The sequence below is a fragment of the Anas platyrhynchos genome, chromosome 26 (genome assembly GCF_047663525.1).
Source record: "Anas platyrhynchos isolate ZD024472 breed Pekin duck chromosome 26, IASCAAS_PekinDuck_T2T, whole genome shotgun sequence".
Taxonomy (NCBI): Eukaryota; Metazoa; Chordata; class Aves; order Anseriformes; family Anatidae; genus Anas; species Anas platyrhynchos.
In genome coordinates, this window is record NC_092612.1 from 305,296 (window position 1) to 332,638 (window position 27,343).

The window sequence follows — 27,343 nt, forward strand, 5'->3', positions numbered from 1 at the left end:
GGCCGGGTGCGGGGCCGGGTGCGGGGGGCGGGGCCGGGCGCGAGCCGGCGGCGGAGGAGGAGGAGGAGGAGGAGGAGAGGGAGCGGCAAGATGGCGGCGGCGGCGGGGCCCGAGCCGGGCGGCAGCGGCGGCGGCGGCCTGGGGGGTACGGGAGGACCGGGGGGGGCCGGGCGGGGGCGAGCGGGGGGGGCGGGACCCGGGAGGGGCTGGGGGGTCGCGGGCGGGGCCGGGCCGGGCCGATGGGGGGGGGTCCCGGGGTGAGGGGGGGGGGGGAGCGCGGCCCCCGCCCCCGCCCCCGCCGCGCCTCAGCCGCGTCCCCGGGGCCTGGGGGGGAGCCGGGGGAGCCGGGGGGGGGCTGGGCCCGGCCCCTCTCCCGTGCTGCCCCCCCCGGGCCCGCTCCTCGCGGCTGGGCCCCCCCGGGCAGGTCTCAGCTCGCGGTTGGCGGGGTCCCTGCGCTGGGAGCCGCGGGGGTTTTGTGTCCTGTCACTCAGGGAGGGGAGCGGGGGGAGAAAAGAACGGCGGGGGGGGGCGTTCGGGGCGAGCCTGGGCTCGGTGGGGGCCTGGCCCTGCCCCTGCCCTCCTGTAGCAGCCTTTGGGGGCCGTTTGCTGGGCGCCCCGTAAGGGAACCGACCCTCATCGTCACAGCAGGGCTGTGGGAGCGCTGCTCGGCCGGCAGCGCTGGGTGCAGGTGTCGGATTTTCTACCTTCCGAGCCGGGTCCGTGCACCTCACACACCGGGAGGTTTTGGAAACGTGTCTCTGGCATCCCCGCTTGGTCTTGGTTCAGCTCAGGAGCGGGCAGCGGAGCCGTAGGACCTGTTGGGCCCATAAAGCCGGTTCTGGGAGGAGGGGGAGGCTGCCTGGAGCTCTGCTGGGGCGGCTCGGGGCCAGGCCCTGGGGTCTCCTCGCCCCGCTGTGGGGCTGCCTTCCAGAACGGGAGCTGCTCCCTCTGCCCGTCCCCTGACCTGGGGAGGAGGAGCCGGCTCCAGGGAGCTTGCAGGGCTCAGAGGGTTTCAAGAGCTTTACTTGGCAGAAAACATGCGAGTGCACGAGTAAATCTCTTCTCCCTTCCTGCTGGAATAATTGCCATTGTTTGCTTTCCAGGTAGCTAGGTGTTGGCTAACGCGTTTCCCACAGGATTCGAATCCCAGTTATGAAAGAGCCTCTGCGTGACGTGTGCGATACGTGCGGGACGTTGCCTTGCTCCATCCCTGGCGGTGCAGGCGCTGAGCCCTGGCGCCGTCTTGGGGAGACCTGGGCCTCTCTCCGGGCGCTCGCCCCCTTCCCCGAGCTGGGGCAGTTCCCTGGGAGCAGGGGCTCAGGGGAGCTGCGATGGGCACCTCGCGGAGCTCCTGGGGCTGGCGTCCTGCGCCGAGCCTGGGCCTGGCTTGGCTGTCACCACGGTCCTGGTGGTGCGAGGCCCTCGCTGGTCTGGCCGGGCGTGAGTTCTGTGTGGTGTCAGGGCCGTGAGCAAGCACCGGGCTGCAGAGGTGACCAGGGCTTCGCTCTGCTGTCTCGCTTTGGCCTCGGGGCCGTCGCGTGAAGCTCGCTGAGAGCGGGGGGAGCAGCTCTGCGGGCAGGGGGGGACGGTGTTCGTGGGGACGTGAGGCTTTTTGCCATGGTAAACCTTAACCCATCCCGGGCCCCACCAGGGCTTGTTGTCCACCCTCGGTGGCACACGGCGTGGTTCGCCCTGGGGGCTGATTACTCAGCTACCGGCCTCTTCCAGCTGAAATAAAGGGGACGAGAAGGATTCGAGTCCCACCCTTCCTCCTCCCATCCGCCCCCTGCTCCTCTCCTGCGGCCCTGCCCTGCCGCATGCTCGGCTCCCCGGGGAAACACCCAGGAGGATTTCTCATTTTGCTGCTTTCACTTTGAAGCAGCATGTGCCAAAAATGCTAATGTGGGATTTCAGTTGTTTGCCTCTTTGTGCCTTCGGTGCAGCGACTGCTTTGTAATTACGGATCTGAGAGAGTTGAGAGTTCATTGTCACCCTGGCTTCAGGCCCCTCCCTGACATCCACAGACAAAAGAATCGCTCTCAAAATGGCTCAGTCACTTCTGTGGGCAGGAAAATCCTGCCGACACCTCTGCAGTGAGCTGAGAGCAGGCTCCCGAGCCCGCGCTGGAGGCGTAGCACACCCACAGAGCCTCAGCTCCCCTCCTCCGGTGCCTGCAAGGGGGACAAAGCCTCGGGCCCACCTCGCCGAGACCGAGCACGCGGGAGGAAAGATCGGTTGATTAAACAGAAACATCTGAATGGCTCATCATCCTCGGGCTTAAAATAGGACGTCAGATGACTTCGAGTCTCGCCTCTGTTGTAAAAGTCTCTTCTTGACAAACATTCATGGAATCTGAGGAGGCCTCGGTGGCTGTCGAAGGTCGGCAGCGTGAGCTGGGTCCCGCTGTCACCGGCCCTGCTGGGAGCGAGCCGGTGGCTGTGGGACCTGCTTGTGGTGCCCCGGCCCTGGGCAAAGCTGCCTCGTCTTCAGGATGGAGACAAAGGATCGCCGTGGAGAGAACAAAGATGAGCCCTGGCTCGGCTGAGTAACGCCAAGCGCGTCCGTCTTCCGGCAGCTCATCCAGCAAAGCAGCGGCGAGGAAGCAAGTGGGGGCCGTGCGCTTTGGTGGGGGCACCAGGGAGTCGTGGTGCCACCTCCTGAGGTGTCCGAATTCCCCTTTGGGAAGTAAAAGCCGCCTCTCCGGGGCGTTGAAGAGCTGCTGGCGCGGGGGCCCCGCGATGGAGCGCGATGAGAGGTGCGAGCCGCTCATGGCTGTCTCGCTCGCTGTGCGAGTGCAGTGATTAAACGTGCGACCTCGCCATGTCCCTGCAGGCTCTGCCTTGTTTAAAGCAGAGTGCTCTCAGGGCAGGGGATCCCTCGCGCCTGACCTACATTTTGTTCTCCTGGAGAACGATCGTTTGTCTTCCCCGGGGCGCAGCGCAGGGGCTGTTTCTGCAGCACCCCTCAGCAGGATGAGCTGCAGGAGGAGCGCTTTAGCCTTTGCTGTGAAGGTTTGTATCCCCAGCATCGGTCTGACAGCCCTGAAGCTGCCTGTGAAACCCGCCAGCACCACGGAAAACGCAGCGACAATGCGTTTCTTGTGTAGGTGCTGCTGGGGAGCAGGTGAAGTTGTAAATTGTGGCAGTGTTCTCGTGGAGACGTGCGGTAATGCCGAGCTGTAACAGCGGTGGGCTCGGAGCAGCTGCGGGATTGGTTTTCAGGTGGCAGAAGCTGTGCCTGCAGGTCCAGCTGCCCGGGAGCGGGGCTCTGGGTCCCTGCGGCTGCGGGCAGGAGTTTCCAGCAGGTATCCCAGGGAGTGTTCTTGTCTGAGGGCTCCTCGGGTCGCAGGTGCTAAACGCCTTCAGCAAACGCTGCAGCCCGCCCTGGAATGCGGCTGGGAAAGCTGAGATCCTGTCGCTCCTCCTCCCCTGGGATATTTTTGCTCTGAAGCATCAGGAAAAGCAATAAAACGAGCACTTGGCGATCCGGCAGCTTGCTGGGCTTCGTTAGCGGTGCTGAGACGTCCGCGTTGCCATCGTGGGGAGCTGTGCCCACCCCTGCCAGCCTGGGGCAGCACGCAGGACAGAGCAGGCTGCTGCTTCATCCATTTCTGGCTTCGTCTCGGTCCCTACAAAGCGCTGGGCACCTTGCACTGTGCAGCTGCAGAGTGGGGCTGTGTGCATGGGTTGGATTCTGCCCGGCCTCCTGGAGTAAAAAGCTGCCTCGTTGCTCCAGGCTGGGCATGCCGACCTCCCCAAACAGCCTCTGGCAGCCTGCTGCTGAAGGGAGCTCGAGGACGCATTTGCTGTTCCTGTAAAACAGCGAGAAGAGCCCAGATAAAATTACCAGAGTCTGCATCTTCCCTATCTGCCTGGGCTTCTTCCCAGCAAGTCCCCTGCTCGCTGCGGCGTCCACGTCAGCAGAATCCAGCAACTCGAGGAGCGTCCTGCACCGCAGCCAGCAGGCTCATGGAGCGAGCGGAGGAGAGGAGGGAGATGCGCTGAGCTGGGGCAGTACCAGCGGTGCGGGCATCGGCCGGGGCTGCCGTCTGCCAGCAAACGGTGGCAGCAGAGACCCCCGAGAGCCTGCAGCCAGCACGTGGGAGCTCTTTGTCTAGAGGCCGAGGTCACGAGCTCTCCTGATGCGTTTGGTTTAATGTTCTTAACACCATCTATTGGAACAAAGCTATCGAAGGGGTCTCGTCTTGGTTAGGAGCGAGGTGTTTTCCTTGTGGAGTTTGGATCTTAGCTAGGGAAAATAGGATTTCTTTTTGTGCTTTCTTGGGAAAAACACCTGCTGTTTCTTCGAGTAGCTGAAGTATCGGTTCCCTGTGTAACCTCTTTGTTTTTCCTTGTATAGATCTCAGCTTTTTGTGCTGCTCGGTGAAGTCATTTCGAAGAGGTAGACGGATTGCATAAAGCATGGTTTCCTCCTCTCCAGTAACCAGCAGCAAAATGCCACCTTACATAACTGGCTTGGCTTGCGAGGACTGACAGAACTCGGTGTTTTTCTCTAAACAAGCTCAGAGGAAGGCTGCTCCCCCCTCACCCAATGCTGTTTTACTGACACGTGCTGTGGAAGTGCTCTCCTGGCGGCTCGGTGCCTCTGTGTGTGCCGGCAGCGCTGCTGCGGCTGGGTTTTCTGCTCTCAGCTCTGCCTGGCCTGTGCTTTGCAGAGAAGCAACCTCCCTGCCACATCCGCCTGCGGTCCCGTGGGGCTGATCCCGACAGGCTTTTTGGGGGTGCCAGGTGGAAAGGTGCATCGCAGCATCCCAGAGCAGGTGGCGAGCCGTGGCGTGGGGCTGCTCTTCTGCTGCTCCCTGACTCTGAGCACCCAGAGCGGTACCTTTCTGGGGAGAGCCCGGCTTTTTTTCTAACTGCAGCCTCTCCCATGCTGGCTGCTTGCTGGGGTGAGACAAAACCCTAAAGTTAGCAGGAGGACGGAGGAGGAAGGGGAGCGCATGCCAGTGTGACGTGTCCTGGCGCTCGGCTGGCCCCGCTCAGGCGCTGGAGAGCTGGGCTGATGATGTGTTTGGGTGTGCTAACGTTTTCACTTTTTATTTTCGTCTAAAATGTGAAGCGCAGCTAAAATTTGTCTGAGCAGCTCTGTTTAAAAATAGAGCCGAGCGGGGATTTGTCCCGGCTGTGGCAAATTAGCATGCTCGTGTGCCAGACAAAGGAGTGAAGTGTGAACCTGACCCGTGTGCCTTGCTCCGTGCTCCCGCAGCAAAGCGTTTGTGCGAGCCGACTGACGAGCTGCCATCATCACAGCTTCTGTTGAGCTTTTCTTCCAGTATCTGTTCCCTGGATGTATGAATTTCTGGTCCCTTGCTGCTGACGAGGCTCCCGGACGGCTGAGGCTGGAGGAGGGCAGGCAGCCTCGGCCTCGGCTTCGTTCCTCTTCCGTAAACGGCTCCGAGGGGTGCTCTGAGACTGCCCCGGGGATCGGCCCCACTGCCATGAGGGAGAGGAAGGGAAACCTTTAGGGACGTAGGGAATTGGGGTTTGGATGGGACCAGCTAACCTTGCTCTGTTTGCTTTGTCTAGAATTAACCGCTCGGATCCCTTCACTGCTCGTGGTGCTGCTGGGGGGGCTGTGGGATGCGGGCTCTGAACCGAGGCTTGGTTTGCGTCCTCGGAGCGCTTGCTTCGTGCGATGAAGGCAGCGTGGCAGAGATCTGCTCTGCTGCGGGTCCTGCGGCGAGGGAGCTGTGGTTAAATCCTGGTGGAATACAGCCTCGCACGGATGATTAAATATTAACACAGCTAATCTCCAAGGTGATGAGGCTGGTGGTGCTGCTTCGGGATTGCTTGAATCCTGGGGCTTTTAGAGGTTTCAATTTACATAATTACAGATACTTGTTTAAAAAAGGAAAGATGTAATTGCTGCTGAACAAGTGCTGCGTCGCAGCGCCCAGGATGCTTGCCCTGTCCCTGCATCCTGACTGATCTTGGCAAGTTGCATGGTTGGACTTGGTGATCTTGGAGGTCTTTTCTGACCTAAATGATTCTGATTTTAAGGCCAAAAGCCTCGAGGCAACGCAGTCTCCTGTGCTGGAAGGGGAAGGAGCTGAGCTCTGTTGGCTCCGGGCTAGGGCAGGGGCTGGGGCCTGGGGAGCACCTGGAGCATCGGAGCCGTTGGGACAAAGCGCCCGGCTTCAAAGGGAGCCCGGAGGTGGCAGGACGGCTGGGGCAGTCCTGCTGTGCTTTGCTTAATGACATGCGTTTGTTGTGTTGTTGTTTTCTTGTTTAATATGTATGGAAATGAGAACTTTGATCGGTCGATAAGGGGAGCAGAAGGCTGCTGGGTTTTGCTGCTAAGTGCCTCCGTTCCTTTTGCTGCAATGCAAATCCTGCTCGAGGAGCTGGCAGCGCCAGGCTGTCCGCAGCGTGGAGGGGCTGTGAGGGCGGTGGGTGGGCGCAGGAGCACCGAGAGGGCTGCGTGTGGCTGTGCCCAGCCTGGCAAAACAACCGCCGGGCCCCGGGCAGTGTGGGTCCCCGGGAGGCGGGGTGCTGGGGTCGCCCGGGAAGGGTGCTGGGGTCCGGCCGGCCGAGCAGACCCCAGCCCGTGGCTGTGCTGCCGTGTGGGTGCAGGCAGGGTCTGGAGGGGTGAGCAGTAAGCCAAACAGCATTTCCTTGTGGCTAGACAAAAATCCTCTCTGCTGTAAGGGGAGAAGCTGGGAAGAAATCAAACATGAGTCAGTGCTTTTCAGACGCCTGAAATCTCTGGAAGCGAGGCGCTGTGTCTTGCTTTTTTTTTGGTGATGCGTGATAATGATTAACTCTTTCTGAGTTTGTCTTTGTTGTTTTGACAGGATCATCTACTTTCAAAAAATCGCTCACCCCTGAGGTAAGTTTCTGATGGACAGACTGGCCAAGAGAATCACTTCTGAGGGAAGGCTCAAAATGCCCAATTTCAGACTTAAATAAGATTGCAGAGAGCAGACAAGGGTAAGCCAGGCAGTGGTAAGTACAGTAAGTTGCAAATATTCCTTTGGGAAATGAGAGGATCTCTCCTTACGAAGAGAATCTGCCATTAAAAACCCAGCTTGGGACCGAGCAATTCTTGTGCTACCAAAACACCAAATAGGTATCCTGCCAAGAGCAAGGCATTCAGGTTGTTTTGACTGAGAAACACCAGCTAACAACAGCATGTGTTTAAACAGAAGAGAATGAGTCAAGCAAGTTCTTGGGGCGTGAATCAGAGCAGAATTCGAAGCCTTCCTGAGCTGTTTCCTCAAAGAATTAGCCTTACTGGCAACAGCAGGGTGGCTGGCTGGGGTTGGGCCAAACTCCCTTAGAGCTGATGGGTTTGTGATGATGGCGATTACAAAACAAACCCAAAAATGTCTTCCATGGCTGAAAGCAGACCCCTCGGGCTGGGCCTCAGGCAGGCAGGAGTCAGTCGGCTCTCTGGAGGCCTTCCAGCACCGCTGCTGCTCCCAGGGCAGGCCTGGCTGGGGCCTGGGCCTTCAGCAGGGAGCGCACAGCTTCCAGCTCAGAGAACAGCAGAGCTAAGGACGGGCGGTTCTGGGCAGCCACGGGCCTCTAAGAGATCGTGAGCACTTCGTTCTCACCGTCTTTTACTCTATTCCTAGATGCCAGGTTCCTCGGGCCAGCCAGGCTCACAGACAATAAAAAAAGGGCACAGAGGAGTGGATTCCACGGGCGAGACTACCTATAAAAAGGTAGGTGCTCTCTTGCACAGCTCAATTTTGTTGTTTTCCACAACACAAACGCCGCCCAGAACAGCAGCATCTAATGAGGTTCAGTGTTAGGCATTTGTGGTGGTCCCAGAAGAAGATCTGAAATAAGCACAGCCTTCCGAGCTGGAAAACCAAAGGACTGGATATGCACTTCTCAGGCAGCTTCTCCTGTAGCCTTCTAAAAGGGGAATTATTTTTAAACTTTGCCTGTTAGCGAGGGCAAAGGCCTTCTTAGGCCTCTCCTGGCTTATTGGGTGCTTTCCGTGCTCTTTGGGTACAACAGTTCCTACAGATCTTGTGGCATTACCGGAATTTGCTTTACAAAAGAGAGATTGTTGGGAAATTAAGATCTGAATCCCTGAATCTTGTTCTTGGTTTGGTTGCTGTATGTTTAAGCCAAGTGAAATGTCCATGAGCTGCTGTACACAGATCCAACTTGCACCTGTTCTGCAGCATCAACATTTCCAACAGGCGTTACAGCAAAGTTCAGATCTCTGTGCTCTGGGAGCTGACAGGCCGTATAACGTGGGGGTGTTGAGCAGATCTCAGCTGGGCTGTGCTGGGAAAACAGCCCCTAGCATGAGCTAGACTGAAGCACGTCTCAGTGGCCTGAGATGAGATCATGTGCTGTGCAGACAGAAGAGGACTCTTGATGTAAGTAGCTGTTACAAGAACACAGTCTGGCATTGTTCTCGGACAGCTCGTGCACAGGATGCAGGAGTGAGATTCGTGTCTTTGCTCTGTATTTTTAAATGACAGTGAGCTGCTTAAGGTTAAAGAGCCACGACCTAGCAAGGTCAGAGGAAGGAGGTGGCAGCAGACAGAAGTGTGCATTGTGTGCTGGCCCTGCCTGCCTTGCCCTGTAGAAGACCTAAGTCTGCCCAAGCTGGGGAAGGGTAAACTTTGAACTGTGTAGCTCCACGACCTGGCAGGCTACGGTGACAAGATGTGTCTTTATTTGTAGGGGAACGAGATAGTCTGTCCCTGGAAGTCTTTCTTCTCTGTCTGCAGGTTGTACAGATGAGCGCTGTGGGAGGAGGAAATGGAATTCAGTCTTCTGAAGGCCAGCTGGGTATTGATAGTTCAAGTCCTTTTCAGCTCAGGTAGAGTGCAGGAGTCGAGCAGGATGTGATCAGGGATGTAGAGGCGCTCCGGCAGAGCGGGCTATTCACTGGTTTGGCAGCAGCTTCAGTGTCCTGTCATCACGGCACGCTGGGGCCTGATCAATCCTGCACCCTCTCTCTGGAGCAGACTGCCATAGGACAATGCATCCAGGTCATTGGGAAGGAAATGAAGGAAGCTGTAACCAGCAGGTGTAAAACTACCCTAACTGGAACTAATGGGTGTAAAATACCCCAGTTTAACAGTGCTGCTTTAAGCTTGGGGCTCCCTTTTCTTTTTAACTCCTTTCATTCCTGTTTCCAGTCCGCTGCTTTGCGTTGCCTGACTCATTTTCTCTGTCTCTCCAGACGACATCATCTGCCTTGAAAGGTGCCATTCAGCTGGGCATTACACACACAGTTGGAAGCTTGAGCACCAAACCTGAAAGAGATGTTCTCATGCAAGATTTCTACGTAGTAGAAAGTATTTTCTTCCCAAGGTGAGTGTTTGCTTTCTCTTCTGTGTCGTGCTTTGGTAGTGCGTAGCAGCACTAGTTCCTAGCCCTGCTTGCATGTTAGGAAGTGGCACCAAACCCGGGCAGTTGATTTCAGGAGTGAGCACAGGTCTCCTGAGCAGAGCTGCACCATGTGCTGCTTATGGACCAGCTCTGACACCTGCCTGTGACCTCCTGTCTCTGAAGAGGTCCAGCTCTTCCCCAGATGTGAGCACCTTTGCTCTTGTGAACAACTGCAGGCTTGCTGTTGTGCGTGCATCCTTGTGTCCATCCTGGGTGGGTGCTTTTTGGCCCTTGAGTGTGTTAGAGGCAGCCAGCCAGTGGGTGGTTGCTTTTTGGGTAGTCTCTTAAGAAACCTGACAAATGCAAATACCTGTATGCCCTTCTGTCCTTGATCAGTGAAGGGAGCAACCTGACCCCGGCTCATCACTACAATGACTTTCGGTTCAAAACCTACGCTCCAGTGGCCTTTCGTTATTTCCGGGAGCTGTTTGGGATCCGACCTGATGACTATCTGGTAAGGTGTTGGTTGTACCAGGTTCCCATTTGTTGCATGCTCTGTGATGGGTGTTCCCCTCCTCAGAGCTGTGGAGTGCTCTGCAGGCACAGCGCTGGATGCTGTCTGTGACCCTGGGGTTTGACTCTGTTGATCTTTAAAAGGAAGAGCCTGTGCACTGCAGTTTTCCGTTGATGTCTCCTTCACCTCTGCTTTCTCATCTTCTCCTCAGTACTCGCTCTGTAGTGAGCCACTCATCGAACTTTCTAACTCCGGGGCCAGCGGATCCCTCTTCTATGTATCCAGTGACGATGAGTTTATCATCAAAACAGTTCAGCACAAAGAGGCTGAGTTCTTGCAGAAGCTGCTGCCTGGCTACTATATGGTAAGGCGCTGGGGTGAGACTTTCATTGGAAGCTAGGGAAGTGTCCCCCTTGTGTACAAATGTGCTACGTGCTGCCTGGTAGATGCGAGTGGAGGTTTGGTCTGTGCCTCAGCTGACTGACAGCTTTTGTCTCAACTGTCCAGAGGCAGACAGTCACTGAAGGACACAAACTGCCTGGGTACCGCAAGACTAGGATAGGAGTCTTGCGTTGCACGTAGTGACTTGGGTGGTTGTAGAAGATTGCAGGCTTTGTGACCAGCTGTGAGCTGTCCTTTCTGCAGTGTTACGCCAATGGTGCCTTGTACTTACGTTTCCCTTACCAGAATTATGCTTGGTTCTGTCTACAAAGCTGAAGTATTCTGCTGTAGATTCTGATTTTAGGTTTCTATATATGGAAGCAGCAGCATTGGGAGTAAAGGCATGTTAATTTTATGAAAGCAGTTACAGGAAAAAAAGGCTTTTTTAGTTTGGAGAGAAATCGGATCCCACCCTGAAGCGTGATGTGTGTGTGATCCGACTGCTTCATGTCTTTTTACAGCCTGACCTTTTCAAGGCACCTCTGTAAAGGGGAGTTTAGACAGCCCTGCCTTACAGAAGTGCCTTAGGACTTTTGATGCTGTTGGAGCCATTAACTGAATTCTCTAAACTGTTTCTGAACCCACAAATACTTTTGCTCTGATTATACCTCAAAAACACATTGTTTATCTTCAAAATTCTGTCTAATGTCTTCCACAGCCATGACAGTTTTGATCTGTTTGTCCTGATGTACTTAGCTTGACCTAAGTGCCAAATTTAAAATGGCTAAGCACAAGATCATCCTTTGCCCTGCGGCCTCCCCAGCTTAGCTTCTGTGTGAGTGAGCAGCAAATTCCTCTTGCGTTTACAAGCTTTATCTGACCCATTCAGCTTTGTAAAGAGGTTATTAGCAGTAGGCATCACCCATCTGTTCCCCATGCTCACCTGCTCATGTCTCTTAGCTTCTTTGGTGATGGCTTTGAATCATTGCCATTTCCATTTCAGCTTAGAAGCACAGGAAGGAGCAAATAAATCCTCTGAATAGCATGTGAATAACCAGGATGGCTTTGAAGGTATTTGTGTTTTTGGCACTTTAGAACTTGAACCAGAACCCAAGGACGCTGCTGCCAAAGTTTTATGGCTTATACTGTGTCCAAGCTGGGGGCAAAAACATTCGGATTGTTGTGATGAACAACCTTCTGCCACGCTCTGTGAAAATGCACCTGAAATACGACCTGAAGGGCTCCACCTACAAACGCCGAGCATCCCAGAAGGAACGGGAGAAGGTCTTCCCAACATACAAGGACTTGGATTTTATGCAGGACATCCCTGATGGCCTCTTCTTAGACTCAGACATGTATAACGCTCTGTGCAAAACGTTACAGAGAGACTGTTTGGTAAGTGGAGGGGTGAAGAGTAGTATGGAGAGATCTTTCCTTTTTCTGAGCCTTTTCCATTAAAAATGGGGTGGCAGCTGTCATTCTCGTAGTCTCTACCAGGGGTGTTGACTAGAGAACTTGTTTTTCCATGGTGGTGGGGACAAGAAGACCTGGAGCCCAGTTGCACACAGCTCTGTACGTAGAGGCAGAGGACAGAAGCAGTGTCTCCTCTCCCTCTGCTCGGGTTGCACTGTGGAGCAGGGCAGGATCTGGGGAGAGGGGCAGGAGACTTGACTGAGCCTGGGCTCAAGCTGTGAGCTGCCTCTGAGCAGCGATGCAAAAATCAGTGGTATCCCCGGGTTTTGGTCTCTTTCTGCAGAGGAGGAATAGCAGTGGTTTTCCTGTAACTCCCTTTGGCATCTGTAGATGAGCTGAGTGTGCACAAGCAATGGATTAAAAGTCATCCCCTCTATACACTCGGGGCTCTAGGCAGAAATGCTGACTGCACCGTTGCAAATGTCTGCTCTGACAGTTTCCCTGGGCTTGCAGTACTGAATGAGCCTTCGTTGACTTTCTGCCCAGGTCCTGCAGAGTTTTAAAATCATGGATTATAGCTTGCTTGTGGCAATCCATAACATTGATCTGGCACAGAGAGAGCACGCCTTGGCAGATGGCACGTCTCAGGCCGATACGCGGCGACCCGCTGCCCAGAAGGCCCTCTACTCCACGGCCATGGAATCCATCCAAGGAGAGGCCCGGCGAGGTGGCACCATAGAGACAGATGACCAGTAAGTTCGTGTCGGTGTTGCTGTTCTCACTGAGGTACTGTCAAGAGCGAGGAGTAAAACCCAAGCTTGCCTAATGGAGACTTCATTTAGATGCAGACTGGGCTCTGTAGGATTGATGGACAGAGAATTCTCAATATCAAATCTTCTTGTGCTTTAGCTTTGGCTTTGACTTCCCTTCCTTAATGTGCAAAAGATCTTTTGGCCTTCCAGGTGGCTTAGAGAGTTCTCTGCTCACCAGTTTTTGGCAGCTTCAGATAGCTAATATCCATCTGTCTCCAAGAGGCATAGTGATTGCTTTGTTAGATCAGACTAACAGCCCATAAAGTCCAGTTGCCATCTTCGGTATGGATGGTGGTCGGTGCTCTTTGCAGTTGCTTGGTCTCTTCTCCTGAAGGAGTTGGGATTAATCCTCGTCTTCAGTAAGACTGGCATACAGACAGGAAAGGGGGGCAGTTCTCGGGAGGTTTAGTGAACTTACTGAAATGTTCTGCTCTGATTCGTTTTCCCCAATTTGTTAGCTGAACAGGAGGAGCCTCCTGCGTGTTGATGCTTGTTAAATAGTTCGCATAATACTCAGCCCACGCCAGGCAGCCTGAGAGAGGCAGCAGGGTGTGAGAACACCCTGTTTCATGTTTGTGCTCTGTCTTCTTCTAGGATGGGAGGCATTCCAGCCCGTAATGCGAAGGGCGAGAGACTGCTCCTTTACATTGGCATCATTGATGTGCTGCAGTCCTACAGGTAAGAGACGTTGAGTAATGGCTGCGTATCACCTAAGAGTGAAAATCACTTCACAGCATTGTCTGTCCCTGCTTGTTTGTCAGGACTGGCTTTCAAGAAAAAAATATGTTTTATTAACCACCTTCATTTATTTTTATTTTCTTGAAGTTGGGCTTTTGGGGATTGCTTTCCAGGCCTTGTTTACCATACTTATTTCATGTTCCCAGAATGGATTTACTCTCATGAAGTGTTTTTTTTTTTTTTTTTGTATGCTGTGGTTGTTGTGCACAGGCACTGTGCAGGAAGTGGCGAGGGAAAAAGTAGTGGTGGCTTAAAATGGCCATAACCACTTCTCCCTATGAAAGTAAAAATAGGTGTAAGGCTTACCTTCTATTTATATTCAAATGCAATATACAGGAAGTTACATACGTAGAGTCTGTTAAAAGTCATAGCAAGTTAACTATCCGTGTTAATTACGCCTGTGAAACTCTCCGCTTGCCCCCCAACTCTGCCCCAAAACACTGAAGCTGCGGTTTCACAAGGTGTGAGGTGCTGTTCCAACAGCTCTGAGGGCACAGGGCTTGCTCTACCACGGCTGTGCTGATGGCCCAGCGCTAGTTCTCTTGTCTTGTGCTGACTCTGGTGCTTTCTGAACCCTCCCTCAGGGTCACTCCGTTCACTCACCCTGCAAAGACAGTTTTCTGCTGAATTAGGGAGCTGAGTCACCTCTCGGACAGATGCAGTGAGCAAAGTTGTTGTAAAGGAAGCCTGGGACTGCGCAGCAGGGACAGGAAAGCAGTGCAGGACAGTGAGCTGTTCGGGCAGCCCCGGCAGCTGCAGAGTGGGACAATGGAGAGAATCTAAAGCCAGAGCAGTCAGTTGTTTGGGGTGTTTGCCACTGCTGTCAAAAGGCAGGCTCAGTAATGAGTGAGCGTTACATCATACATGGATTGGTTTGGAAATTGTTCTGAATTCTTTCCTTTTCAGATTTGTCAAGAAGCTAGAGCATTCTTGGAAGGCCCTTGTACACGACGGGGTAAGGAGTAAAAACTTCCACAGTTTAATTTGTTTTTCAATAATACCAGCTCACTGCGCACAGGATCCTGGTTTCCTAAGGAGCACGTGTATTTGCCTTTTGAAATAAAAGTAGTATTTTCTAGGTAGTGTCAGATTTGTTAATGCTTTTCATCCACTTATTTCTTAACAAATATCGATTGCTTTGTATGTAAGGCAGAACTCTAATCTGTTTCTCACAGCTCTCTTGGCACTGTGAGAACCCGACTGTTCCTAGTCCAATGTAGCATGTGTCAAGGTTAGCAGTGGGAAAGAAGCTCGTGTTAACTATAATCCCTTACTAATTAAGATTCACGTGTTAATGTTTATCCCTTTTAGGACACTGTGTCTGTGCACAGACCCAGCTTCTACGCCGAAAGATTCCAACGGTTCATGTGCAACACGGCATTCAAGAAAATACCACGTAAGTACCTCTGTGCAGGCGTACCCCTGGCAGTTGCCATTGTTTCTGGCTTCTTGCGCAGCAGCTGTGGTTTGGGAAGGTGAATGACAGCATATAAGACCTCTAGGAAGTCTGCTGTGCTATGTCACCTCTTTCTTCCACCTAGATTGTTCTTGCCTCACAAATGTGACATTATAGGAGCTGTTTCTTCCATCAAAATGTTCCTTCAGAGTACAGCCCTCGTTCCAGTCTCTGTCACCAGAAAGTTGCTGTGTCAGGTCTTTTACTCCTTCCTGAGTACGGGGTGTTACTAAAGTGCTGCCTTGTTCTTTGTCTTTAAGTAAAGCCATCCCCTTCTAAGAAGAGCCGGTCTGGCACCGCAGTTCCTCGTCGAAGCTGTCAGGGAGGAGTGCCTTTCCAGTCACACATGTCATGTGAGACAAAAGCACAAGTAACGACAGAGGTGGATGTAGAGCAAGGTTGGTACCTGGGTGCAAAAAAAAATAAAAATCCTAGCAAAGTTCTTTTTCAGCTTGTATTTGTCTAATCAAAGCTTTCTGCCTCCTGAGCTGTGCAAGACGCCTCCGTGTGGTTCTGCAGTCCTGCTAGGGGCAGGGTCTGTTTTCTGGGTTCATAGGTGCCAGAAACTGGGCTGAGGCTGTACGGCAGTCTCAGGTGTCTGGTCTCTTCCCAACAGCACATGCCATGGGATTTAGGTCAGTTGGGCTAGGCAGGCCTGTGGAGCGTCAGACTCCAAGCAGAGAACTGAAGGCAGGGCTGTTTATTCAGTGCTCAAATGTCTTGGATGTCTCGGATGGGATCCAGCTCAGATCCTGACCCGTGGCTAGTGTGTTCTGGTGATGGAACAGTCTGTGCTTCAACTCAGGTTCCCACCTTGGTCGTCCAGATCTCCTGCCCAGGACTCTGCCAGTAGATGAAGCTAACAGCGATTCCGTCGCGACGACCCTGTCCACTTCTTCCTTGGGCAGCGGAGGCCTCAACTCGCCTGCAAACAGGTAAGGCTCTCGCTGTTCTGGTGCATGGCGGGCCAGCAGCTCCTGTGAGTCAGGTTCATGAGCCACAGGGGGGCTCTGTGCTGCTTTGTGGTGCTTAGTTTTTTGGCATGTTTGCGGAAATACCCGTTCGAGTGGTCCTTCTGTGGTGATGGGCAAGTTCAGTTCTGTCAGTTCAAGCATGTTCGGGGGGCATTTTGTCACCGTTCCTGCGTGCAGTCTTTTGCAGACGACGTGATCTTGCATCTTCTGCTTGGGCTGTGCGGGGGTCCCAGTGGCTTTTAGTCCCTTGTGCGTTCTGTATTTAATGGCTTTGTTCTGGAGCTGAGATAACTGTGCTGGTTGAAGTGAGTTGGTGGAAGTGGCACTGCCAGAATGTACTGGAAGAACTTGAACGTGGCGATGGATGGTACTGAAAGTGACCCAGCTGCCTTGCTGCACTTCTCAGAGCGTTGGGCTCTCTCACCACTTAGTGATTTGGAGAGCGTGGAGCTCCTGCAGCTCCTCAGGGAAGGAGGCTGCAGGGATGTGTGCAGGCACAGTGCAAAATACCTCAGGAGCTGAAGTGCATGGAGAGCTGTGAGGGAGAGGATGGCTGCCTGTGAATGTTTTGTGTGTTGCTGAAGTGGTCGAAGAGTACGAGGAGGAGCTGTGGTCAGAGAACGATCCCTTGCACAGAAGTTTTTCTGAGGTGTTAACTTCTCTTCCTTGGAAGCGATCATAAACCATCTATCTTCATCACTCCTGACACATTGTCCTGCATCATGGCACTGATCAAAGTGCTGCTCTGTCCTGAGCTGCAGGAGAACGAGATAAATTTGTAATTAACACCTTTTATTCCCTCTGTAAAACCTGGAAACTTCTCATTAGGGATCCGAAACCAGAGCTGCTCCTTTCCAGTACATCAGCATGCTTGAGGCATTCTTTTTACTTAACTGCAGGTATCTCTCCTTCAATCTCTACGTAGGTCAGTGGGCGTACAAGTGCATAAAGCTGACAGCTCAGCAAAGGATTTGACTAGAGCAGCTACCGGCATCTTCTTGCCTAGGTGAGGGGAGGACCCAGACTGCCTGAAACCTGTCTGGAGGGTGTGTTCAGGGAGAGGTACCCGGAGATGTGGCCTGGTGTTTTTTGCTGGCCAGTGGTTACAGTTTCTGTACGATTTGCTCCCAAAATGCGGCACTGTAGCAGGGTGGGTCCCTGTGCGAAGACTCGGCCATCCTCGGCGTGTCTGTGAGGCTCGTTGGTAAAACCTCTCCAGATGGAGTCCTTGCAGCTCGTGGCTCTGGCGCTGTTTGTGGTCTGGTGTATGGGATCAGACCTGTGGCTCCTCCGAGCTCAGCCCTGGGTGGTTCCCCGGGTGCCAAGCCCGATCTGTGTTTGTCCCAGTGCCTCTGGGGCCGAGCACACCGCTTCCCGTACCCTGCAGGCACTCGAGCACCTGCTCGCTTACTCTCTGCCAGCAAAAAAAGTGTCAACAGGTAGAGGTACTGAAATCGAGGACAGGGAGCAGGCTCATGTTTTCTCCCATGTGGGATCTTTAGGGCCTTAGGCTCTGTGAGCTCCCCGTGTTGAGCCTGTTGTCAGAGGCTTAAATCCACTTGTGTGGTTGTGGGAGAGCTGTAAAGCTCTGCAAACCCTGAAAATGGAAGCAATTTGCAAATTATTGATTTTTTGTTAATGATGTAACTTGTTGAAAGGGTTTAAAAAGGAATTTTCCCTCTCTACAGAATCCGCTGGTCTAGTGGGGTGTTTACCACTCCTTGGGGGGGAGGTGACCTCTTAAATCCCTGCCCTGTGCGAAGGGGAGGGAGCCCACCTGAAGGAGCAGGCGGGGGGGGGAGAGGCAGGATCCTGCCTTTAAGGAGGAGCTCAGCCTTCCCGGGGGTGCTCACACAGCCTCGTGGCTGCCTCCCTGTTGTGGCCACGCGCAGCCTGTGTGCTGGAGCCGTGCCCTTTGTGGTGGCGTGAGCGGAGCGCGCAGGCGTGGGTTCCCCCCGGGGTGCTGGGTGCTGGCGGAGCTGCCTCTCCCTGCCCGGCTGCCTGGGCTGGGCCCGGATAATGCTCCAGCACCACCGCCCCCATCCTGGGGCCGAGCACCTGCTGGCTGCAAACCCCGAAGCTGCAGAGGAGGGCGTGATGCTGAACGAGGGAGGAAGACTTCCTTCGGTATGCAGGGGGCTGCCAGCAGCCTGCCCTGGTTCTGGGAAGGGCAGGGGGGCTGGGACGGCCCGGCTCTGGCAGAAGCATCACGGTGTGTGAGGAGCTGAAGCACCACGTGCTGCTGTGAGCATCGGCTGCTGACCCGCGTCCCTGGCAAGGAATTCCAGGGGTTGTCGGTCTGTGTTTTAGAGGGGCTCCTTTTCTCTGTGCACTGTGTCCTGACAGGTGCTGTGTGCACACGGTGATGCATCCTGCAAGCACGACGTAGCTCACCGTTGTTGCACAAGAGGTTTGCCAGGGGCTGTTTCAAACAGAGGTGCCTCTGCCTGTAGAGGCTGAGGCTTGCTGTTCTGCGGTGCTTCGTGGATACTTTGACCCTGGACTGTTTCCACCCGGGAGCATTTTCCTGTTGATGAGGTGCCTGAGGACTTGTGTGAAGAATTGCTGACAAAAAGTGCTTGTTCCTGATGTATGAAGTCACCTGGACTGGGGGCTTGATTTTTCTAGGTGTTGTTTCAGGTGCCTGGCCCTGCAAGGATCGTGTTGCCTGTGACTCTGTACTAAACCTGCCTAACAAAGCCTTTGTGACGTGCTGGGATCCAGTGTGCTGGGTGCAGCAGGGCAACCAAGAAATGTGACTTATTGACAGCTCATTCTTATAAACTGCTTTACAGGTCTCCCCCTTCTGTTTCCCCAGCGGCTCCCCAGGGCCTTCAATACCCGAGCACTCCTCAGAACTGAGGGAACAGTTCGAAGACCTGCAGGAGACGGAGATAAGCTTCGTGAGTACTGTGCTTCTGAGGAGGGTGTGAGCAGGGCTGTAGGTGGGTGGGCAGTGACAGGCCACATGGCTCTGGTTCTGCTGCTCCCCAGAGGTGCTGGGAGCACAGGTGTGGAGCTGTGTGGGTGAGAAGCGACCGGAGCAGGAAACACGTGTTCGTTTTCCTCCGGTATGTGACGGCTCGGTCTGCCTTGTGCTGGGCACTGTTCATCCTCTTAGTGATAATCTGCTACCCCTAAAGCCTTACATTAGATAAGGTGGGAGGCAAAGCAGAGACCTTTCTCTTTTCCAAGGGCCAAGAGTGGGTTGGGCGGCAGAGATAAAAGTGGGTGAAGCTGACCCAGACTTTGCTGTCCTAGCGGGGGAGGACACACTCACAGCCCCTCCTGTGTTAGTGTAAGGCATTGGTTTGGGAAAGCCTGACCAGGAGTGAGCTCAGCATCCCCATTTGCTTTGCCTCTCCCGGGGTGGAGAAAGTTCAGCAGACCAGTCAGGAAATCTCTGCTGCTTTTCCTCAGCATCTCCCCTCTTTTCTCTTTTCAGTGAGGCAACACCGAGGCCATTGCGATGGAAGCAGATGGTTCTGTGCTCTGCGTGGTCTGGAGTCTGACAAACCTTCAGCCCCCGTTGCTGACTTTTTTTTTTTTTATTTTAGAAACTTTATCTGGACTGAAACCTAAAAGCTGGAAGGCTGGGTTACACATAGCGAGGTAGTGTTATATGAGGCTGGGCCAGCACAGCTGAGCCTCAGGATGCCTGAAGTCTCCTTACTGCAGAGCGCATCAGGCGCCGCTGTGTCCCCCCTGTCCTCCTTGCTTTTGAAGCCTGGCAGGAGCAAAGCAGGCTGCTGGGAGGAGGAGGAGCTGCTCCACATGGGCTGAAGGCCTCTGGAAAAGGGATCTGACTTTCAGGGAGTTATCTACTTGTGATGCCAACACCACAAACCTTGCAAGAACAGGCAACTCTTCCGAGTTCTGGGGGGAAACGGGCATTAGAAGCTCAGCGGGGCAGTTTGCGACAGAGCAGTGTGGTTTTGTTTTGTATTTTAAACGAGTTTTTAATTTAAAAGTTTCCTTGAATTCAGTCATATCACTTCTTTTTAGTCCTGCAGTATAGTCATTCTTTTTTAATAAATAAGCTTCTCAGTGTTCTACCAGAAAATGCCCCGGGTGAGAGGCAGCGAGGGGCGCTGACCGCAAGGAGCCCTCTCCCCGGTACCTGCTCCCGGTGGCAGTCGTCTCCTGAGACAGCGAGGTGGAGAGCAGGGGTGCTCTGTTGTGCTCCCTAGCCTGGAGGATTTTGAAGATGAAAGCTTTTGAGATGTCAGGGAGGTTTTGGATTGCGTTGTCCCTTGTTCTTGAAATGAGTGTCTTTGTCCCTGCCGTGTTTGCTTCCCCTCAAAGTAACTGATGGAGGGAGATCTTTGTAACGGGCACACTTTTTAAAGCCTTCAGTATTTCTTAAGCAAATGGACCAAAACTAGCCTGCTCGGTTCCCTTCCCTGCCCTCCAGCCTGCTGTTACGTTCTGTTGTGGGCACCGCTGGCAAAACTTACGGTTTTTATAGCTCGGCTCCCTTTTGATATCTCCGCCTGCAGCCTGGCCAGCCGTGCAGAACCGTGCGTGGCACCGATGCTCTCGATGGCTCAGGATGGAGATACCTGCCTAAACGGCTGCCTGCTGTGTGCGCTGAGACAGACGTCTGCCTCCACAAGAGTGCGGTGCATTTTGAGCCCCATTTAGAGAAAAAAATAAAGCTGGAGGCATGGTTCTGTCGTGGCCATTCCCCCTGTGCATGAGGCTGTGGCGACGCCTCCCTGACACGGGCTGCAGACACTTCCTAGAGATCTCAGAGATGTTGGACTGATCTTTATTTTCACTAAATGCTTTTTTAAGAAACGAAGTGACTCTTCCCCATGTTCCTGGTGGGTTAGAATCCTCTGTTCTTTTTTATATAAAAAAGTAATTTAAAGTTTGCCCTTGCAGCAGTGCAAGGGGTTTCTATGCTAATTAGCAATGATTGCTAAGGAAACCAAGAATGTAGTGGTGTAGAAGGGGATGTTTTTAGTTGATGTTTCAGAGCCAAGTCTCTTCCCACCTTCCACTTCAAGCTTTTAATTAAAGTGGATGTGACGCAAGCTGATATTTTTTAAGAAAAAACTTCTTTTTAAAAAATTTTTTTTTGAAAGACCAAGTGGAATGGCCTTACTCCGGATGATCCGGATCCAGAGGGGTTTGCTGGAGTGTGAGAACAGCCTCTGCTCGGAAGCTGGCTGTTGGGTTCTCAAGGGCTCTCAAACCTCTCGACACCAATCATCGTCCCAGCGAGACCTGTGGGTGGGAGGAAAGATCGGTTCCGGGACACCTCGGGTGGATCTTCCTTTCTCCCTCCCTGTTACCTCTGACTCTACCCCGCAGGTTACACTTTATAGCTGAAATAACTGTCTATATTAGACACTGTTTCTTACCTTCCCTCCTAACTCTTTTTTTTTTTTTTTTTTTTACCAGGAGGGAAGAAAACCAAGTCTCAATTTTTTCATGATTTAATATTTATGAACTTGTATTTAAATGTTTTTTTTTTTTTTTCTTTTTTTTTTTTTTTTTCCTGGGGATAGTTATTCAGTGAGTAGGGAGATGGGGGTGGGGGGTGGCATTTATATATGGGAATTATCAACCTCTGCTTTGTAATGGGTTTTCAGAATAACTGCTATTGTTATTTTTTTTTGCGATTGAAAGTGGCAGGCAACTGCTTTTGTCTTTTGAAACCTCGCGTGGCTTTTCTCTGGCGGGGAAGGGGGCTTTGGGTCTTACCAACGGGGCAAGAGCAGGGAGCAGCCGGGATCCCAGGCTCTCCTGCCCTGCTCGCCCTCGGTTCTGGCATCGCCACCGGCACCGCTTCGCCGCCTGGACCTGTCCCCATGGAGCAGCTCGTGCCGTGTCGTGGACATTGTCATGTTACCCATGTACCATTTGTTGTCATCGGCTGTCTGTGATGCCTGCAGCCCCGCTGCCCTGCGTGGCAGCTAATACAGCGTGTGACCTGACCCAGCCTGCCTCTGAGCCTGCTTTCTGGGGGGCCGGGGTGGGCAGGGAGAGGGTGGCGGTGGCCAAGGGGCCCGCAGCACGCGGGGGCTTCCTTTGTCTCTGGCTGTAATGCCGGGGGCTGGCCCGAGGAGCCCCGTGTGCCCCGGAGGAAGGCAGACTGGAGCAGTTTGGGCTGGTGAGGGCCGGGTCAAGGCCGCGTTACGGGAGCTGGGCAGCCGTAAATCCATGGGTCCTGGTGGGATCTGAGGGAGCCGGGGAAAGTCGGTGCTGGGCCACAGTCTGGTGTGTTGGGTGAGCCGTGGGGAAGGGGAAAGGGCTGAGGGCTGGAGGGAAGCAAACAAACGGCCCTCCGGCCAAAAAGGGCAAGAAGAGGCCCGGGCAGCCTCGCTCCATCCCTGGCAGGGGCTGGAACAACTGGGATGTGACCCGCTGGGGGTGCAAACAAACAAACATTTATTTATTTATTTATTTAATTTATTTATTTAAACAAACAAACAAACAAAGGGAGCGACGGGGCCGGGCTCCTGCCTCTGGGGGGACCTGGGGGGCTCTGCCTGAGGCGCCGGGCGGGGCCCAGCTTCCGGAGGAGGCGAGACCCCTCCGCGACTACAACTCCCGGCGTGCCTCGGGGGGGCCGCCCCGCCCCGCCCTTTCCAAGACGGGCGGCAGGGATTGGGCGGCGCCGCGGAGCCAATCGGCGAGCTCCCTGCTGAGCCGGCCAGGGCCTCCGTGAGGGAAGGGAGGCAAGATGGTTCTGGAGAGCACCATGGTGTGGTGAGCGGCCCGCGGCCACCGCCGGGCACCGGGGGCGCCTCCCGACCTCCCCCTCCAGCCCCCGCCCCGCGGCGCAGCCCGCTCCGTGCCCCTGGGGGCGGCCGGGGCCGCCGCGGGTTTCCCTGAGTCATCCCCGGGGGAGCGGGGCGGGGGCTGGGGGGGGCAGGGCCCGGGCTGGGGGGGGCTGAGGGGGGCGCTGGGGGTGCCCGGGGGGTACCCGGGGGGTCGGGGGGGGGGCAGCGCTGCCCGCAGCTGCGGGGCTGACCCCGCGGTTCGTTTTGTCATCGCAGCAGCGCCTCGGGCCCGGCCCGCTGCGGTGTCGGTGCCAACAAAGGCCTCGATGGGGGTGGGGAGGGTGAGATCCGCGCGGGGTCCGTTGGTCCTTAGCTCCCTGCGTACCCCACGCCCGTTTGAAGGAGGCGCCGCCAGCCCCTGCCCGCTGCCAGCCCCCCGTGTGCTGACTGTGTTGGAACGTGGCTGGGGAAGGGTCTCAGCCAGCCAGCCGGCTCTGCAGGAGAAACATTCCCCCGGTCTTAAAGCTAAAAACGCTCTGGGAGCACCCCGTGGGGAGGTCGTGCTGTGGGGCTGGAACGAGCTCTCAGGCTCATCTTTGAAGCAGCCCTGCCTTTTGGGGTCGCGGGGGGGTGGGGGGTGGGGGCCCGGTTCCAGGGGCGCTGTGCTGTGGCTGCAGCCCTCAGCCAGACGCTGTGGGGCTTCTGCTGCCTGCGCACAGGACGGAGCCGTGGGGTTTGTGTGCCTGCACCTCTCCTGCGGCTGGGGTCCTGCTGGGTTGTGGGGCTCGTGGTGCTGCTGGCAAAGTGCAGGCTCCTGGGGCTCCGCTTGGGCTCCTCGTGCTGCTGTGAGCCCAGGGCTGGCTCTGAGCTGAAAACCTGGGATCGCAGGTGCAGCCCCAGCTCAGCTCCCGGGGCTGAAGGGCTGCGTGACCCTGGGTGCGCTGTCCTGGAAAGCACCTCAGGGATGGGCCTCAGGCCTCTCGCTTCCCCTGCGCTCTGTGTTTCAGCGTGGACAACAGCGAGTACATGAGGAATGGGGACTTCTTACCCACTCGCCTGCAAGCCCAGCAAGATGCTGTCAACATCGTATGCCACTCGAAAACCCGCAGCAACCCCGAGAACAACGTGGGGCTCATCACCTTAGCCAAGTACGTGGGGTCAGGCTTGCTCCTGCATCGCCACGCTGAAGTGTTTGGGTGGCTCTTGGGAGCTCCCCTCCGGACCCATCCTTTTGCGGCCTTGGGTCCCAGAGGGTGGCAAATACGGGCAGAGTGGTGGCTGCAACTAACGGCAGCCCTGAGGGGGTTGTTTGTTCCTCGGCTCTTCTGAGGTCTGTAGGACTTTGCTGCCTTTTTGAACTCCCTCTTGGCCAGAGTTGATTCAAGCTGGCCAGTGGGCTGGGGAAGCAGCCTTTGCACAGACCCGTTACATGCCTCGTTTGTGTAGGAAACCAGGCTACGAGTCTGGCCCCAGAACTCGCTGACCTGGCAAAGCCAAGAGCTGGCAGACATGGAGCAGGCACCAGCTGCGGGGAGGGAGGGTTTCCTGCTCCCGGGGGGGGGTTCACAGGGGAGTTCTCAAGTATGAGATCACCAACCTGCCTGTGTTTGTGTTGCAGTAACTGTGAAGTGTTGACCACGCTCACTCCAGACACAGGACGGATCCTTTCGAAGCTCCACACGGTGCAGCCCAAAGGGAAAATTACCTTTTGCACAGGGATCAGAGTCGCTCACGTAAGCGGTCGTCTTGGTCACTTAGAACTGTGTCTGCACTGTGCTCTGTAACTCCTGCGGCCTTGGTGTGTCCTGCTGATGGCTGGGGCATGGGGAAGTTGTTCTGTTCCTGCCTCTACAGCTGAGTAAGGAGCAAATTGTTTGGTTTTGCTGCTGTTTCCCTGTCTGCAAAGTGTGGATGAAACTTGCTGTGTAAGATCCAACAGGAAAACCCAAAGTTTAGGTCTGGGGGTTCGCTTCAGAGGGACCTGGCAGCTGCTTCACAGGGCTCTGGCCACACTGCGCAGCAGCTGAAGCTGTCAAAATGGCATCTGGAAGTGAAAACTGAATTTAGGCAGGTGGCTCGAAACTGCCCCTGTTGGAATTTGGCCACGAGTGGTGTAATCCCACTCGGTTTGTCACCAGCTACTGAGAAAGAACTGTTAGAACTCTGGCTGGTAGAAAGGTCCCTCCCAGCAGCGTCACCGCAGGCCGAGCGGCGCAGCGCTGTGACCGAGGTGTTAGCAGGGCCCGCCTGGCTGTGGGTTTGGGGGGAGGAGGAGCTGCGTGTTGCCCGCAGCCCAGTGATCTCTGCCGCTTTGTTTCTGTCGCTGTGGGTTTAGCTTCCTGCAGGGCGCCTGCCCCTCAGCTGCTTCAGGCTGGGGGCCACTTGCTGCTGAGAAGCCTCCTGGCGTTTGGTCCCAGTCTTCCTGCAGGCCACCCACTTGGAAGTAACAGGGGTGCCTCCCGGCCGTCCTTTCCCCAGAGCTTCTTGTTCAGTGCGATGTGACTTTTGTTTTGTAGCTGGCTCTGAAGCATCGTCAAGGCAAAAATCACAAGATGCGGATCATTGCCTTTGTTGGGAGCCCTGTAGAAGATAACGAGAAAGATGTGAGTAGTGCCAGTCAAAAAAAAAAAAAAAAAGCCTTTGGCCCTGCTCTGCACTGAACCTTAAATCAGATTTCCCTTTTGTTCCCTGCCCTGTGCTGAGAGCAAGGCTCTGTGCCCCCGCACAGAGGGTGTGTGACAGAGCCCCTTGCTGGCAGAGTGGCTCTCGGCTGGGAGGGTTTGAGACTGGGAGGCTGATCCTGGGCTTTGTGTCTCGGGGAGCACATCCCGGGAGCTGTTGCCTGGCTCCTGATGAGCTGAGGTGTCTGTAAGAGAGCTGTGGGCAGTCAGCAGCTGGTGCTGCCGTGTCTCCTTGCAGCTGGTGAAGCTGGCGAAGCGTCTTAAGAAAGAGAAAGTCAACGTGGACATCATCAATTTTGGAGAAGAGGTGAGATGTGTGCTGCGCCCATGGGATTAAGATCCAGGCTTTGCATTCCCTCGGGCCCTTGGCTCCTACCTGGGCACACGAGGGAAGAGCACAAGAGCTCCCAGCCCCTCTCCCTGCCCTAGGAAGCCAACACAGACAAGCTGACGGCCTTCATCAACACCTTGAACGGCAAGGACGGCACCGGCTCCCACCTGGTGACGGTGCCGCCGGGGCCCAGCCTGGCCGATGCCCTCATCAGCTCCCCGATCCTGGCCGGGGAGGGAGGCGCCATGCTGGGCCTCGGCGCCAGTGACTTCGAGTTTGGCGTGGACCCGAGTGCCGACCCGGAGCTGGCTCTGGTGAGATGGGGCCGCAGCGGCTGCACGCACTGCGCCGGGCAGGGGACAGCTGGGGGTCCCTGTGGGCGCCCCGCTCAGCGCCGGGCCCGGCCCCGTGTCCGCAGGCACTGCGCGTCTCCATGGAGGAGCAGAGGCAGCGGCAAGAGGAGGAGGCCAGGAGGGCTGCGGCCGCTTCTGCAGCTGAAGCTGGGATTGCAGCCACCGGCGGGGACGGTGAGCGGCTGGGCTGGGGGGGCGGGATGTGTGAGGGCCGTGGGGCTGCCCCAGCGCCTTGGGAAGCGGGCGCTGGTTGTGGCACAGCCCTGCACAGCTCGGCAGCCGCTGGGGTGCCATGTGGGAGGCAGCCTCTGCCCCGAATGCTGGGCAGGGCTCGGGCTGGGGCCTCGTCGGCTGCTGCCACAACTCCCTGGGGGTTGGGGGGGGGACGGGAAGGGTTTGGCGCGGCACCGGGGGGTTTGGTGCTGGGTTGTGAGTCTGGGCTTTGTGTGCGCAGATTCGGACGATGCCCTGCTGAAGATGACCATCACCCAGCAGGAGTTCGGCCGCGCCGGGCTGCCCGACCTGAGCAGCATGACGGAGGAGGAGCAGATCGCCTACGCCATGCAGATGTCGCTGCAGGGGGCAGGTGAGGCCCCTTGGGGGGGGGTGGGGGGGCAGCTCCCGGACCCCTCCGTGCCCCAACCGGGGCCGTCCCCGCGCACGGGGGGCTGCGGCCGGGTCCCCCCCGGGCGGGTCCCACCCCGCTGCCCCCTCGTCCCGCAGAGTTCGCGCAGGCCGAGGCGGTGGAGGCGGACGGCGGCGCGGCCATGGACACCTCGGAGCCGCCCAAGGTGAGGCCGGGCGGGGGCTGGGAGGGGCCGGGGTCACAGCGGGGGGGGCTGGGGCTGGGGCTGGGCCCGGCCGCCCGGTGCCGCCCCCCCCCCGCTGCCCGCCCGCCGCCGCCCCGCAGGAGGAGGACGACTACGACGTGATGCAGGACCCCGAGTTCCTGCAGAGCGTCCTGGAGAACCTCCCGGGCGTGGACCCCAACAACGAGGCGATCCGCAACGCCATGGGCTCGCTGGCCTCGCAGGCCGCCAAGGACGGCAAGGAGAAGAAGGAGGAGGACCGGAAGTGACGGGATAAGCCCCGCCCCCCGCCCCGCGCCGCGCGCCAATAAAGGGCCGACCGCAGCCGCCTGGCAGTGCTTGGGGGGGGGGCGGGGAGGGGGCGGGGCTCGGCGGACGGGCGGCGGGGGCAGCCAATGGGCGGGCTCTGGGGAGGGGTGGGCGGGGCGGAGCCTGGAGGATGGGGGTGCGACAGCAAGTGGAAGGGCGGGGCGGGCAGCCAATGGGGGGTTGCGGGGGGCGGGCTTCGGCTCTGATGGGCAGGCCGCTGGTTCAGTAGGGACGCAGCGAGCGGGCGGCGGCCTGAGCGATGACGGCTGTGGCCAATGGCTGCGAGGATCCCGGCTGGAAGGGCGGCGCGCTCTAGCCAATAGCGAGAGAGGGAAGGCGGGCTGGCTTGACGAACGTGACCCTCAGCCAATCGGAGTCCTCGCTGTCCGCAGGCGCGCCGGCCTCGCTCGCCAATAGGTGAGCCGCGTGGGCGGAACCGGGCTTTGAATGGCTGCCCCGTCCCCCAATAGGCGCGCCCGCGGGGGGCGGCCTCCTTTTCCCGAGTCGCCCCGCGT

At 56.1% G+C, this 27,343-nt stretch overlaps 1 protein-coding gene across 1 annotated transcript; it reads left to right on the top strand.

Moving 5' to 3' along the window:
- Positions 1-75: 75 nt before the first annotated feature.
- LOC101796455 (putative PIP5K1A and PSMD4-like protein) lies at positions 76-26,843 on the top strand. Its single transcript, XM_072027842.1, has 26 exons — positions 76-145; positions 4,360-4,401; positions 6,815-6,849; positions 7,598-7,687; positions 9,175-9,305; positions 9,720-9,837; positions 10,049-10,201; positions 11,314-11,613; positions 12,178-12,383; positions 13,038-13,121; positions 14,088-14,136; positions 14,493-14,577; positions 14,898-15,035; positions 15,443-15,572; positions 16,537-16,617; positions 18,430-18,514; positions 22,297-22,331; positions 23,353-23,493; positions 23,964-24,078; positions 24,862-24,948; positions 25,265-25,333; positions 25,456-25,671; positions 25,776-25,884; positions 26,165-26,296; positions 26,434-26,501; positions 26,621-26,843. Exons 1-26 carry the CDS (start codon positions 91-93, stop codon positions 26,786-26,788), a joined length of 2,922 nt encoding a protein of 973 aa, XP_071883943.1. The 5' UTR covers positions 76-90; the 3' UTR covers positions 26,789-26,843.
- The last annotated feature ends 500 nt before the right edge of the window (positions 26,844-27,343 follow it).

Coding starts and splice junctions, on each gene's coding strand:
- LOC101796455 (XM_072027842.1), top strand. CDS start 91: ATGGCGGCGGCGGCGGGGCCCGAGCCGGGCGGCAGCGGCGGCGGCGGC. Junction 16,618..18,429: donor ACCGGCATCTTCTTGCCTAG/GTGAGGGGAGGA, acceptor CTGTTTCCCCAG/CGGCTCCCCAGGGCCTTCAA. Junction 25,334..25,455: donor TCATCAATTTTGGAGAAGAG/GTGAGATGTGTG, acceptor TCCCTGCCCTAG/GAAGCCAACACAGACAAGCT.